Source organism: Eubalaena glacialis, chromosome 9 (genome assembly GCF_028564815.1).
Source record: "Eubalaena glacialis isolate mEubGla1 chromosome 9, mEubGla1.1.hap2.+ XY, whole genome shotgun sequence".
Classification (NCBI taxonomy): Eukaryota; Metazoa; Chordata; class Mammalia; order Artiodactyla; family Balaenidae; genus Eubalaena; species Eubalaena glacialis.
The window spans coordinates 115,004,388-115,019,596 of NC_083724.1; the positions used below are offsets into that span (position 1 = coordinate 115,004,388).

Genomic DNA, 15,209 nt, shown 5'->3' on the forward strand with positions numbered 1-15,209 from the left:
GTCATGGGAGTACCTTTGAAACCATTTATAAACTTTTAGACCCTGGATAAAATTATATTCCTTATGCTACGTGGAGGTTAGCCTCATTACAAGTAAGGTGTTCTGTTAAAAGTAAGATGACCCTTCTTGGCTTTCCAAAAAGGTGATTGCTCAAGAAGTTCTCTTTGTTTCTGGTTTTTGATAATAAAATGGTGGTTCCTCACTAGCTGGATTACTTAGGTATAGAAACCATAAAAATAAAATGAGCTCTCAAAGTACTGAGTATGTTCATCCTTGTTTATTTGAGGATCAGGGACAAGGTGAATAATAAAGCTACTACCTATGTTATAGTAAACTATGCTTATCTGAGCCAGGTTTGAATAATTTTTAAAATCATAATGTAGTTCTACCATTTGGGCACTAATCTTTGTTTTGTGAAGAAATTACTGCTTTTCATAGTGGGTCACTTTGGATAGAGATTCTTTGAATTGGGAATTTCTTTGGACACAAAAGCTGTTAGTTTTACTGGATCAGGTACACCTCGAAAGAAAAACCTCTTGTAAGTGTAGTCAGTGTTGCAGGTAGGAATTGCAAAAGTGAAGTAAGTAATTAACCTCAACCAGATGGACTGTCCTTTGTTCTCTTATACCAAAAAGAAAGGCCTTAAAATTGGGGGTCAGAAATTATATAGACTCAAGGGAGTTCTGAGTTTGGTTTTAAAGGGGATTCCAGGGCTGGGAATCATAATCTCAGTTCTACTCTGCCACCTTGTGTTCTCTTGGGAAACTTATTTTTAATTTCCCTAGACTGTGTTTATTGCATACGTAAAATAACCTCAGCTTTAGCTTGTTTCACAGGAAAATTAGTTAGCAAATGAATACAGCTTAAAATGTGAAATCTTTATACATTTGCTGAAATATGAGGCAATTTCTGTTCCTAAAAGTCATATGCTAGATTTTACAAGTGGTAGGTAAGCAGGCGAAATTATTCAGGATGTTTAGCCACAGTCTGCTTTGACCTAAAGGCAGTTTTGCTTTTGCATTGAACCATGCAGCATTGACCGTTAAGTGTTTTTCCTTCCTCTTTACAGGTGGTCCGTACTGAGAAGAACAGTTTGAACAATCGATTCCTGCCCTGGAATGAAATCGAGACAGAGGCCATCCTGTCTATTGATGATGACGCTCACCTCCGCCACGATGAAATCATGTTTGGGTTTCGGTGAGGAGCTGATTTTCAATCATGAAACACTTTTGTTTGCAAGTGACAGGAAACTAACTCAAAACCTGGATTAGGCAGCCAAATGAATTTCATAGCTGATAGTAACTGAGCCATCTTATTGGGCTCAAATATCCCACTTTGAGGGAACAGTACAGGTGAGAGAATGGAGTAGATCAGGGCCACTCAAAGTGTGTCCTGGACTGGTATACTGGCCCGTGAACAGTTCATTACCTGTCCACAGTGAGGTAAGTACAGAAATTGAGAGTGGGCATCTAGAAACTTTAAAATGATTTGATATTTACCATGACATCCAAGTGTGAACTTTTTTCTTGTAATTCATTTTTTGGGTAACATTTATTGAATATAATTCATGCATCGTACAGTTCACTCATTTAAGTGTACCATTCAGTGGTTTTTAGTATATTTACAGAGTTGTGCAACCATCACCATAATCTAGTTTAGAAATCTTCATTACCACCAAAAGAAATCCTGTACCCATTAGCAGTCATTCCCCATTTTTCTCCAACTCTTCTAAGACCTTGGCAACCATTAATGTACTTTGTTTCTCTATAAATTTGCCTGTTACAGACATTCCATATACGTGGTACCATATAATATGTGCTCTTTGGTAACTGGTTTCTTTCACTTAACATAGTGTTTTCAAGGTTCATCCATCTTGCAGCATCTGTCAGTACTTCATCCATTTTGTATGGATGTACACATTTTGTTTATCCATTTATCCATTAATGGACATTTGGGTTGTTTCTACTCCTTGGCTATTGAGAATAGTGCTGCTCTGAACATTCATGTACAAGTTTGTATATGAACATTTCCTTTCTCTTAGATACATACCTTGGAGTGGAATTGCTGGATCATATAGTATCTTTTCGTTTAACATTTTGAGGAACTACACTCCTGTTTTCCAAAGTGGCTGCACCATTTTATATTGTACCAGCAGTGAATAAGGGTTCCATTTTCTCTGCATCCTTGTCAACACTTATTATTTTCCATTTTTTATTTATAGCCGTCCTACTGGGTGTGAAGTGGTATTTCAATGTAGTTTTGATTTGCATTTCCCTAATGACTCGTGATATTGGCTATCTTTTCATGTGCTTAATAACAATTTATGTATCTTCTTTGAAGAAATGTCTATTGAGATCCTTTGCCCATTGTTATTTGGGTTGTCTTTTTATTATTGAGTTGTAAGAGTTCTCTGTATATTCTAGATCCAAGTCCCTTATCAGAGATATGATTCGCAAATTTTTTCTGCTGTTCTGTGGGTTGTCATTTCACTTTCTTGATGGTGTCCTTCAAAGCACAAAAGCTTTTCATTTTAATGAAGTCCAGTTTGTCTATGTTTTCTTTGGTTACTTGTGCTTTTGGTGTCATATGTAAGAAACCATGCGATTCATTTTTACTGTATTTTACAAAAGCATGAATAAGCCAGGGGAACATTACTTGTTTGCCACAGATAGTTTGAGACGCACTGGAGTAGATATCCTTGGAGATCTTGTTCAAATTAAGTATAGATCCAGGATGGAGAACTCTTTTTCTCTGTGCTTTTGTTCCATTCACTGAAAGCCTGGCCTGACCCCTAGCTTTCAGGCTTCCTTTGGTTTAAGTGGATAAGTGCAGATGCTCAGATGAAAGGAGCAGCTTTATTGCTGTTTTTGTCTTAGGTCCATCTATAAAGAATTATTTGACACATTTCTGACAAATCAGAACATCTGTTTTTCCTCTCCCTCACCCAGCCTCTCATTTCCTTTGACTTCTTCCTCCTACTATATTATTGAGGCAAGAGTCTGTTGTTAGCAGTGATAAAAATCCCACTGGAGTGTGTTCCTTTGTACCATGACCGTAAGAAGCCAGCTCTCTTTACTTGTTTTTATGAAAGGAAAAAAAGCCATGTGATGGTTCCAGAAATGGGCTTTTGCCATCACAGTTGTTGTTATTGATGGTGGCGGGGAGGGAAGGGAAGGTGGTATATTTCTCATACAGCATGATGCGGTTTAGAGCATGCTAAAGGACTGGGAGCTGTGAACAGAGTCATGGGATGTTAACAGGAGAATTGCCAATCAGCTCTAGATCCCAAGAATGATTAGATAAGGGGTCCTGCTTTGATGAGTTTGAAGCTTATTAAGATAGCTGGCATTTGCTATCTTCTATGGCTCTTGATTTAGGAAGTTTTTTTTAAAATTAATTAATTAATTAATTTTTGGCTGCGTTGGGTCTTCGTTGCTGCGCATGGGCTTTCTCTAGTTGCGACGAGCAGGGGCTACTCTTCGTTGCGGTGCGCGGGCTTCTCATTGCAGTGGCTTCTCTTGTTGCGGAGCACGGGCTCTAGGCGCACAGGCTTCAGCAGTTGTGGCATGCAGGCTTCAGTAGTTGTGTACAGGCTCAGTAGTTGTGGCTCGCGGGCTCTAGAGCGCAGGCTCAGTAGTTGTGGCACGCGGGCTTAGTTGCCCCACGGCATGTGGGATCGTCCCGGACTGGGGCTCGAACCCGTGTCCCCCGCATTGGCAGGTGGATTCTTTTTTTTTTTTTTTTTTTTGCGAGGGCTTTCTCTAGTTGTGGCAAGTGGGGGCCACTCTTCATCATGGTGCGCGGGCCTCTCACTGTCGCGGCCTCTCTTGTTGCGGAGCACAGGCTCCAGACGCGCAGGCTCAGTAATTGTGGCTCACGGGCCTAGTTGCTCCGCAGCATGTGGGATCTTCCCAGACCAGGGCTCGAACCCGTGTCCCCTGCACTGGCAGGCAGATTCTCAACCACTGCGCCACCAGGGAAGCCCGGCAGGTGGATTCTTAACCACTGCGCCACCAGGCAAGTCCCTAGGAAGATCTTTATCTTTTCCATTTGTCAACAGATTTCCAAGTGGTGAGAGAATAATAGGAAGCCTTATGACTGATGATATTGAGTATCTTTTCATGTGCTCAGTGACTGTTTGTATATCTTCTTTGGAGAAATGTCTATTCAGATCCTTTGCCTTTTTATTATTGAGCTGTAAGAGTCTACTAACAGTCATTTGAAATTTGAGGTTTAGCCTCTGGTTATAAGACTGGTGAATTATCTCTGGCTTGACTTCTAAACCTTTTATTACCCTGACTCTTTTCTCATTTGTTTGGGCATCCTTTGACCTAAAAACTTTGTTTTCGAATTAGAGTTTTCATCTTTTCCAGATTAGTTTTTTAAGGAACCTCCATACTGTTCTCCATAGTGGCTGCTCCAGTTTACATTCCCACCAGCAGTGTAGGAGGGTCCCCTTTTCAAAAAGATAAATGCACCCCAATGTTCATTGCAGCACTGTTTACAGTAGCCAAGACATGGAAGCAACCTAAGTGTCCGTCAACAGATAAATGGATAAAGAAGCTGTGGTATATATATACGATGGAATACTACTCAGCCATAAGAAAAGAATGAAATAATGCCATTTGCTGCAACCTTGATGGACCTAGAGGTTATCATACTTAGTGAAGTAAAAGGCAAATAACATGATATCACTTACATGTGGAATCTAAAAAAAAGATACAAGTGAATTTACTTACAAAACAGAAATAGACTCACAGACATAGAAAACAAACTTATGGTAACTAAAGGGGAAAGTGGGGGGAGGGATAAATTCGGAATTTGGGATTAACAGATATACACTATTATATATAAAATAGGTAATGAGGACCTACTGTATAGCACAGGGAAATACATTCAGTATCTTGTAATAACCTGTAATGGAAAAGAATCTGAAAAGTTATATATATATATATATATATATATATATGTATAACTGAATCACTTGTGAATCAACTGCACTTTGATTTTAAATAAATAAATAAATAGAAATTCTCCCTCTGGCAAAAGGTAATATGGATCTTGGCTAACTTCAGCTTACACTGCAAGGAAAGAAACAGTTATGTTCTTAAGGGACAGATAAAGAGACCCAAGAGAACTGAAAACATATGTCTATACAAAAGCAGTACATGAATGTTCATAACAGCATTATTTATAAGAGTCAATGAGTATAATCATGATTCTACTTATATGAGGCATCCAGAGTATTCAGATTCATAGAGACAGAAAGGTGGTGGTGGCTGCCTGGGGCTGGAGGAAGGCAAGAATGCCGAGTTAGTGTTCAGTGGGTCAGAGTTTCAGGCTGGGAAGGTGAAGTAGTTCTGGAGATTGATGCTCATACAACAGTGTGAATATACTTAATGCCATTGAACTGTACACTTGAAAATGATTAAAATGGTAAATTTTATGTTACATACATTTTGCCACACACCAAAAAATCAGTTGTCAAAAAAAACTAAAACAAAAGAAGTATAAACAACCCAAATGTCCATCAACTGATGAATGGATAAACAAACCGTGGTATATGCATACAATGGAATATTATTTGGCAACAAAAAGGAATGAAGTACTGACACGTGCTACAACATGGGTGAACCTTGAAAACAGGCTAAGTAAAATAAGCTAGTCACATAATGTATGAGTCCATTTATATGAAATGTCCACAACAAGCAAATCTGTGGAGACAGAAAGTAGATTGGTGGTTGCCATGGGATGGGGAGGGGGAAAATGGGGAGTGACTGCTAATGGTTATGGAGTTTCTTTTTGGGGTGATGAAAATATTCTGAAATTAGGTAGTGGTGATGGTTGCATAGCTCTGTGAATATACTAAAACCCAGTGAGTCGTACACTTTTAAACAGGTGAGTTTTATGGTATGTGATTTATGTCTCAGTAAACTTTATTTTTTAAAAAGGTGATAGTGTAAGCTGTATGAGGAGGGATGGGCTTGTGGACTGGAAGGTGGGTTTCTCTTCCTGGATCCAAGTATCTCTGTTATCTTGGCCCAGAAGTTGTGAATTCCCCCACTGGATCTGATATTGATCTTCTTCTCTGTATTCCATTGCTCTGCTTTGAGTTTTCTTTTCCAAAGGGAGCTAACCAAAACCTTTTTCCTTTACCATGGTTTGGTACACGTTCCTTAATATTTTATTTTGGAGAGGAGGAAAAGGCTTACATAATATCACAGAAACATGGAATTTGGAAAAGAGACTGTTGTTTTAGATGGTCAGGAAGCAGAATCTCACCTTATTTTTTAAATACATTTTTTGATTATTAGTTGATTTTACACTTTATTTTCTTACTGCATTTCAAATCATTTGGTTCTTAATGAACCAGAGGGAGAAACACGGAAATATAACCAGGAAGGATGACTCTGTCTCTTTGTGTGGCGTGGTCCATATTACTTTAATGTGCTCAGTTTCTTTAATATATTGATCTTTATTCAAAACCATTTGCCTAAGTTTTGAAGATCAGAAAAATCAGTTTTAAATTAAATATTAGTAGTAACATGACCTTTTGCTTCATTCAGGTAACTTATTAAATCGTTTTGAGTCTCACAGGATTGCAAGAAAAAGAAATCATCGTTATTTAAAATAATGGAAATATTTGAGTTGTCAGGTTTTTTTTAACTTGACTATATTGATATAGAAATGATGTGCCACAGTTTGTGCCATGAGAAGGTTGAATTGATGCACTTATTTCAAAGGTGATAGTATGTAAATCTGAAATGTTAACAGAAGAATGTTAGTCGTGACTCACATTCTTCAGTGGAATAGTATCTTGATTTCATTATTTTAAAATTTCTCTTCAGTTGTTAGGCAAAGTTGAATTTATCCAGTGAATTTTCTTTAAGTTTGAGCTATAGAATTACCTTTGAAACTTTTTCCCTAACATATTTTGTAGGTAATTGGAACATTAACACAGTTAAAAAATAATTCATTAAAGATAAGGTGAACTGGGAGCTCCCTGGTGGTCTGGTGGTCAGGATTCCACACTTTCACTGCCGGGGCCCTCAGTTCCTGGTCAGGGAACTGAGATTCCACAAGCCGCATAGTACAGCCAAAAAAAAAAAAAAGAGGATAAGGTATACATACCAAAGCATGATCTATGATACTGCACATAGGTTAAAAATACTTAGTGCAGCATAATTTGAATATAATGTTAAGGAACTGGTTACGTGTAACACTTTTATACTTAAATTGATAGCATTATTTATAATTGATATTTTAACATGCCTAACTTTCCGATTCCACTGAGACCTTACTATCTAAAACTCCTGATGCCTCATCCCAAGGACTTGAGCCTTTACTTGCATTTGTCTGGTGCTTGTGCTTCCATGCTGATTTTTTCCTTATTATTTAACATAATTAACATAATTTAACATAATTAATACCTAGTTGGGCATCGACAGCATTTAACAAATTGGATATGTTGCCTTTTGATATCATGTAGCAAAGGATAGTCTACCTTATTAAAAACTGTATATATTGACTTAAATCAACCAAATCTGATAATTAAAATATTGTTTCCCATTCTTTCTTCTTCTGATATTTCGGGGCTAGTAGGATAAATAAGCATTTGAAGAGATCAGTATTTTTAGGAGTATTGATATAGTATTTGGATATGCCATTGGTATTTATTAGCAATCCTTACATTCTGTAAATGTCAAAATGTATTATTAAACATCTTATAGCTTTTTAGGTTAGTAATTGGGAGTCAGTTTTAGGAGATAAATCAGGACAGAGGTAGGGATTTGGGTGGGATGTGGCAGAAAGCCCATTTAGACAGCTGCGAAGTTGTGATAGGAGTTGTAGTGTCTCATCTGTTGAACTAGATTAGTCGCTTTCAAACTTAATAGGAGAGGAACTCTTTTGAACTGAAATCTTACGTGTTTTAGGAGTTGAAGTTCCAGGAATGATGAAGGAGTTTCTTAGGCAGTTTAAATCTCCGTTGGGGTGAGGTGGAGTGGGGAGGTGATGGTCCATTGTTTATGGGACCCCTGAAGCACTTCTGCAAGGATGTAGGGTGCTGTGGAACATAAGTGCTTTCAGCTCTATGATTTTAGCCTGTGAAACTGATTTTATTTGTTGTACCTTACCTATAAATTTGAGGATGTGGGGCTTCCCTGGTGGCGCAGTGGTTGGGAGTCTGCCTGCTGATGCAGGGGACACGGGTTCGAGCCCTGGTCCGGGAAGATCCCACATGCCACGGAGCGACTAAGCCCGTGCACCACAATTGCTGAGCCTGTGCTCTGGAGCCCGCGAGCCACAACTACTGAGCCCGTGTGCCACAACTACTGAAGCCCGCGTGCCTAGAGCCCGTGCTCCGCAACGAGAAGCCACCGCAATGAGAAGTCTACACACCGCAACGAAGAGTAGCCCCCGCTCGCCGCAACTAGAGAAAGTCCGTGCACAGCAACGAAGACCCAACGCAGCCAAAAATAAATAAAATAAATAAAATAAAAAAAATTTGAGGATGTTATAAAAGTTTATCCTGGAAACGTTGAATTCTCAATTTATTTCTTGCATTTATGAAGTCTTTCATTTGTATGGTTCTGTAGACCACTTCTTTTCATGCTGTAGGTTTCTACCTGAGCTCTGCTCAAATCAGGAATTAAGACTGTTGCACCTAACTCCAGGCAGCAGTCTCCTGTTTAGACCAGTGGTCTCTAAGCTTTTTTTTTTTTCCCCCCGGCCGTGCCATGCGGCATGTGGGATCCTAGTTCCCCAACCAGGGATCCAACCCCAGTCCTGTGCAGTGGAAGCGCACAGTCTTATCCACTGGACCGCCAGGGAATTCCCCTCTAAGCTTTTTTTTATAGTGTACCCGCTCAGTAAAAGAGAAGTATGCAATACACATAAATTATATATAAGTCCTAATATGTCGTACACATTAAAAATAAAACTTTTTTAGAAATTAAATAAGATTAAAAATAAATAGATATAAAAATCATCTTCTTCCTGCTTCTTAGCAGATTGCTGTACTTATCCCATTCTGGAGACCTTTAATGCCTTAGACTCCTTAGATCCTTAGATCCTTTCTGTGTTATTCCAACTTTTTCCTTATATACGGGCTAGAGAGATGCTGGCTGCCAGAAGTTAGAGGATCAATAAGCAGGTACTTATTAAGGAAGCTGTGGGTGACACTGTTTGTTTGTTTATTTTTTAATGGCCATGTGGCTTGTGGGATCTTAGTTCCCCAACCAGGGATTGAAACTGTGCCCTCAGCAGTGAAAGCACGGAGTCCCAACCACTGGACCGGAGGGAATTCCTGACACTGTTTTTATCCTTTTTATCTTGTGATTGATTTGGTATATACAGTTGTTTTTGTTTTTTTTTTTAAAGAAGTAACAGCTCAAAGAGTCAGAGTCTGCAAAATAGAGGCAATAATTTTAAACGTTTCTGACAACCTTAGAGCTTTGTATTCAGGAGTGTGCATATACTTGTGTTTTTTGAGGGTGTGGAGAGAAGCACGGGACCGCATTGTGGGTTTCCCTGGCCGTTACCATGCGTGGGACATCCCTCATCAGTCCTGGCTCTACAACTCCAACTACTCCTGTGAGCTGTCCATGGTGCTGACAGGTGCTGCCTTCTTCCACAAGGTAAGAAAAAGCTGGTAGGATTGGCATGAATTTGGTAGGAGTTGAGCCTTTGTGGGGCAGTGAAATGCTGCTTTAAAGTTAGCTCTGCTAATGCTTCTCATATATCCCTTCTCTGCTAGAATTAAGTTATTTCTGTTTTTAAAGACAGTGATCAAGATGATTAGAGCAAAGCTAGAATAAAAAGTCCGGATGAGAAGGCTGCCTGTATAATTGCACATAGGTCAATAGGAAAATCAGTATATCTTCCCGGGCACTGGCTCTCCCTCTGTAAAATTGAGGGCATTGGGCCAAAATGTTGTCCAGTTTCCCCACAACCATTCCAGACGTGACCTGGTCAGCAGAAGGCTGAACCTGGCCCTCTTCTGACTCAGCCACCTCTGTCCCAAGCCCCACCACAAACCTCTGTCTGTTGGGGCTCTGCAAGTTCTATTTGATTCCTTAGAGCTTTTAATTGTCATGTTGCCTCACATCCTGGTTTTCGCTGAAAATTCACTGTGCAAGTCCTTGCAGTCATTACTCCTCTCCCGTACTGTTGTCGCTGAACTGTTGTGTTTTCTTGCTCCTGACTCATCTTCCCTCTACATGTCATCTGTTCTATAAAGTAGCCACTGGCCACATGTGGCTACTGAGCACTTGAAATGTGACTAGTCAGTGTTGAGATGTGCTCCACGTATAAAGTACATAGCAGACTTTGAAAACTTAGCGTGAAAGAGTGTAAACTATCTCAATAATTTTTTATATTGATTGTATGTGAAAGTGCAATTATTTTGGATACACTGGGTTAAATAAAATATATTACAAATTAATTTTACTGTTTCTTTTTATTTCTTAAAAACATGGCTACTAGAAAATTTAAAATGACAATTGTGACTCACAGTATATTTCTGTTGGATATTGCTGCTCTATACCTTCCCTCCCAAGTCCTCCCTCTGGGTTCTGAAGAATCCCTATTTTGAGATCGCCAAACCGCCCACACCCCCCCACTTCACAGAGCACCTCCTCCATCTCCTTGATCTGATTGAAACCTGACTTGTCTCTGAGGACAGTGCTTTCCTTTTATTCCTTCCAGGGCCAGTGATTGAGGCTACTCATTTCCCCCGATTTGTACTTTGGAGCAAGGTGTAGAGAACCATTTTCACTGCTTACTGGTGACACTTCTAGACAATTACTTCTCACCTGTCATGTAAGATCTCATTTGAGGTTCATGGTGTCTGTCTTGTTGCTCCATCTGCCAGCCTCCTACTAATCATCCCTTCATGGTCATCAAAGATGTTAGCACCTGGCCCATCATCCTGATCTCCACTCCATGCCCTCCTGGAAGACCCATCCAGCACACTGTCTCCCTGTGATTGTTCAAGTATCACAGGGTTCTACTTCTGTCTAGTGCTCTTCTTTTTTTAATTTAATTTTTATTTTATATTGGCGTAAGTTGATTTACAATGTTTTAGTTTCAGGTGTACAGCAAAGTGATTCAGTTATACATATACATATATCTGTTCTTTTTCAGATTCTTTTCCCATATAGGTTATCACAGAATACTGAGTTAGAGTTCCCTGTGCTATACAGTAGGTCCTTGTTGATTATTTTATATATAGCTGTCTAGTGCTCTTCTTGCTTTGTGTTTTCCTTAAATGTTCTCTTGTACTCTCCATGTCTTGCGGCTTTTCTTAGCATCCGTAAGCTGGTGATTTCCGTCCTTATATTCCAGCCATGGCCTTTCCTTGAGAGCTTTACTCGTGTATTTAATTGTTTTCAGGACATCCCCTGTATGTCCCTCTGGTACTTCAAACTGAACTTTTCCCCAAAAAGCTGATTATCTCTCCCCCCACCCCACCTTCAAATCTTTTGTCCCTCATATATTTCACATCTCAGAGGTGGCATCTTGCAAGTCTCCTCAGTTTTACCTTAAAAGTCGTCTTACCAGGAACATTTTGAACCAGCCTTAGGAGGTCATTAAACTCTCGCTTTTTTTTTCTTTTTAAAATTTAATGTGTGAAGCTGATATGCTCATCCCATTCTTGAACTTGGCTCTCATGATTATTTTCCGAACTTGTGGGCTTTGGGGCTGGGGATTGCGAGTAGGATTAGAAAGCATCGGGCTGAGAAACCACACCTAACTAGGAGTCATTTATTTTCACACTGGTCATTTGAGAAAGAGCCCCCAATTTTAGCAGTGCATACTCACACCGTGAGAATTTACTTGTCTTCTGGAAAGTCTACCTTATCAAATCTCTGATTGCTCTTTAAAAATGACAATAGTCAGATCCCTTTACTTTTTTTCTTTTTTTTTGTCTTTTCGTGTTTTTTTTTTTGGCCACGCTGCGCAGCTTGCGGGATCTTAGTTCCCCAACCAGGGATCGAATCCGCAACCCCTGCAGTGGAAGCAGAGAGTCTTAACCACTGGACTGCCAGGGAAGTCCCAGATCCCTTTACTTTTAAGTAATAAATAATTGACTTAATAAAACTTAGGTTTGTTTGTTTTTTCTCTTTGAAAATCTAGGGCAAGGTTTAAAAACTAGCTGCCCTGAAGCCTTCTGTGGTTACAGATGTTTATTTAGCCCCTTGGTGCTGTCCCATACTCTGCCAGGTTTTAAAAATCAGAGAATTTTACAAAAAGATCTGGACCTCAATGAAAATGAAGATCAGGTCCTACTGGAGCAGGGTTCCTGCCTGGCACCCGCTGGCTGGAGCTGCGTAGCCACTGTTCCCTGGCGGAGGACACGTGTGCGCTTATCTGTCCCATGACTGTATTTTTCTTACACCCATTTCTTTAGCATGTCTATTATTTATTTGCCTTCCTTGTTTGGCCCTTGAAAGCAGCTAAGTTGGTCATCCCTAATCTAGAGCAATCAAGTTTTTTTTTTTTTATCCTAAGTGCCTATCAGTAAAATGCTTTGGTATCTCACAAATGTATATATTTATTTATAAATTATAATATGTGTACTACTATACTTATAGAAATTTTTATAAGGTTGAGATAAAGATGAAACAGTTTCAAAAGAATATTCTCACTAAATTCTTAAATTTTGGTGAAAGCAGTATGATTGAATATGCTTTATTATTTTTGAAAATCTTGATTTGACACTGTATTATGGCAACTCAGAGGTCTATTTCTAAATTAAGCATATTTTTAAAAATTTAACATGTTTATTGGAGTATAATTGCTTTACAATGTTGTGTTAGTTTCTGCTTTATAACAAAGTGAATCAGCTATATGTATACATACATCCCCATATCCCCTCCCTCTTGCGTCTCCCTCCCACCCTCCCTATCCCACCCTTCTAGGTGGTCACAAAGCACCGAGCTGATCTCCCTGTGCTATGTGGCTGCTTCCCCACCAGCTATCTATTTTACATTTGGTAGTGTATATATATCCAAAATTAAGCATATTTCTGATACTTGGTTTTAATCACTGCCCATGGAAGAAATACCTTATTGCCATGCTTCCTAAGTTGTGATACTTATCCACCAATTTGGTAGCATTTTGTTGAAATTGGACTAGAATTTCCATCTTCTACGATGCGTTGAGTTTTTTTTAGCAAACTAATGAGAAGATGTTACATTTTTATATTTTAGAGTAGGTTCTAAATTCACTGAAACTTTTCATTTAGAAGACTTTTAAACAGGTTACGAAAGTTTTTCTATATTTTAAAAATGATTTTTGGCATGAAAAAATCACATAATAATGGAAATACTTCTAAACATTTGTTTTCATAATGCTTTCTCCATATATTTTTAAGTCAGTTCTTTCTTTTTCCTTTTATAATGTCACATTTCCCTTGATAAAGATATGGATTGTATTCAATTAATAAATATTCTCATTAGCATACTGATGACAGTCACTGGCCATTTAAAGGGTGCACAGATTTTAATCACCTGTCTTTTTGTAAAAGAAAAATGTGTAATTCATCTTTTAAGTTCACCATCTCTTAAGTACTTTGCCACAAGATAACCAGCAAACCACTTTGTGGTACAAAAATTTTATGATTATTTCGCTATATAGATTCTACTATACTATTTAAGGTAGTAAGATATATAAATCAGTTTTATTAGGCACCTCACCTGTTCATCATCAGCATATTGCAACACATCACCATTAACATTTGCTCTGTTTTATGGCATTTGCCCATTTCTGTGGTGTAAATATTCTTACCATGGCTGAGTTCAAGTTATCAGTATGAGTCAATGAACATGATGTTTGGAAGAGGTGGGCAGGTCCATGCCAGTGATATAGTATTTTTACCATACGGATATGATAGACATAAACAGCCTCAAGATGACAGTTAATGTGGGACATCCCTGGTGGTACAGTGGTTAAGACTCTGCACTTCGACTGCAGGGGGCACGGGTTCGATCCCTGGTTAGGGAACTAGGATCCCGCGTGCCATGAGGCATGACCAAACAATTAAAAAACAAAAAAAAGATGGCAGTAAATGTAATAAATAATTGTAAAATGTATTAATTAGTTAATTAAGAAGTGATGAGCTTTAGGTATTTATTGGCTTTTAATATAACATTTAGTATAACTTAATTTTAAGTATATGTAATTATATTTTTAATAATGGCTACTTTTCATAACAAGCTTATAAAATTCTTAAATAGTCTCACAAAACCCCTGAAAATTTAGCAGTCAACATTCACTGGCAGGTTTGAGCTAGCGCAAACCATTCTGTGGGCCTTGCAGGGTATTTTAAGAACTTAGGCTTTTACTCTGAGTGAGATGAGAAGCCATTGAGGGGTTTGGAGTAAAGGAGAGATGAGCTCAGTTGGACTTGTGTTTTAACACGATTGCTCTGCTGTGCTGAGAATGGACTGTAGGGAGGAAAGTATGGCAGCAGGGAAGCTATTTAGGGGACTGTATGAATAATGCGGGCCAGAGGTGATGGTGGCTTGGAGCAGGGGGTAGCCGGTGCCAATAGTGAGAAGTGAGGCATGGAGGGATTGGATGTCTCATGGCTCAGTGACTTACTGAGGTCTGAGAAGATAACCAGGTTTTCCCCCTTGCGTATCCCTTATTGCCTTTGTCAGAGAGAGAGAACGTGGTTCTACTGAACTAGTGTCCCACCTACTTTGATAAATCTTTAGATTGTTGCAGAATCACTATGGTACCGAGGAGATTACACGATGTTTTGATTCTCAAAGGGGGGGATAAGGGCAGTTTGGATGGGCTAATTCTTCACTGCAGAAGGCCTGCCTTGCAGTGTTTAGCATCCCTGGACCCGACTCCCTAAATGCCAGTGGTGCTTCTCGGTGATTGCCATACCCCACCTCCCACCACTACACCCTTCCTTCCGAGCATATTTTTGCTGAAAGCTAAAGAACTGTGGCCTCTGACAAAGTATGTGATTCTGTTTCTGCCCCTGACAGTATTATGCCTACCTGTATTCTTACGTGATGCCCCAGGCCATCCGAGATATGGTGGACGAGTACATCAACTGTGAGGACATTGCCATGAACTTCCTCGTCTCCCACATCACTCGGAAACCCCCCATCAAGGTGAGGTCCGCCCACTTAAGGGACTGGGGGCACACGTGTACTTAATTCACTTACTTTGTAGTTGTGCGGTGGGTA

General features: G+C 39.3%; 1 protein-coding gene and 1 non-coding gene across 2 annotated transcripts in view; both read left to right on the plus strand.

Annotated features, from left to right (window-relative positions):
- The window catches only part of EXTL3 (exostosin like glycosyltransferase 3), a 129,294-nt gene that overhangs the window by 98,599 nt on the left and 15,486 nt on the right, over positions 1-15,209 (plus strand). The window contains exons 4-6 of the mRNA XM_061200741.1: positions 1,070-1,197; positions 9,494-9,638; positions 15,006-15,134. Coding sequence (XP_061056724.1) covers positions 1,070-1,197; positions 9,494-9,638; positions 15,006-15,134 — 402 coding nt within the window. The remainder of the gene's footprint in view (positions 1-1,069; positions 1,198-9,493; positions 9,639-15,005; positions 15,135-15,209) is intronic.
- TRNAR-UCG (transfer RNA arginine (anticodon UCG)) lies at positions 13,935-14,007 on the plus strand. Its single transcript has one exon. It is a non-coding gene; the product is annotated as a tRNA-Arg (tRNA).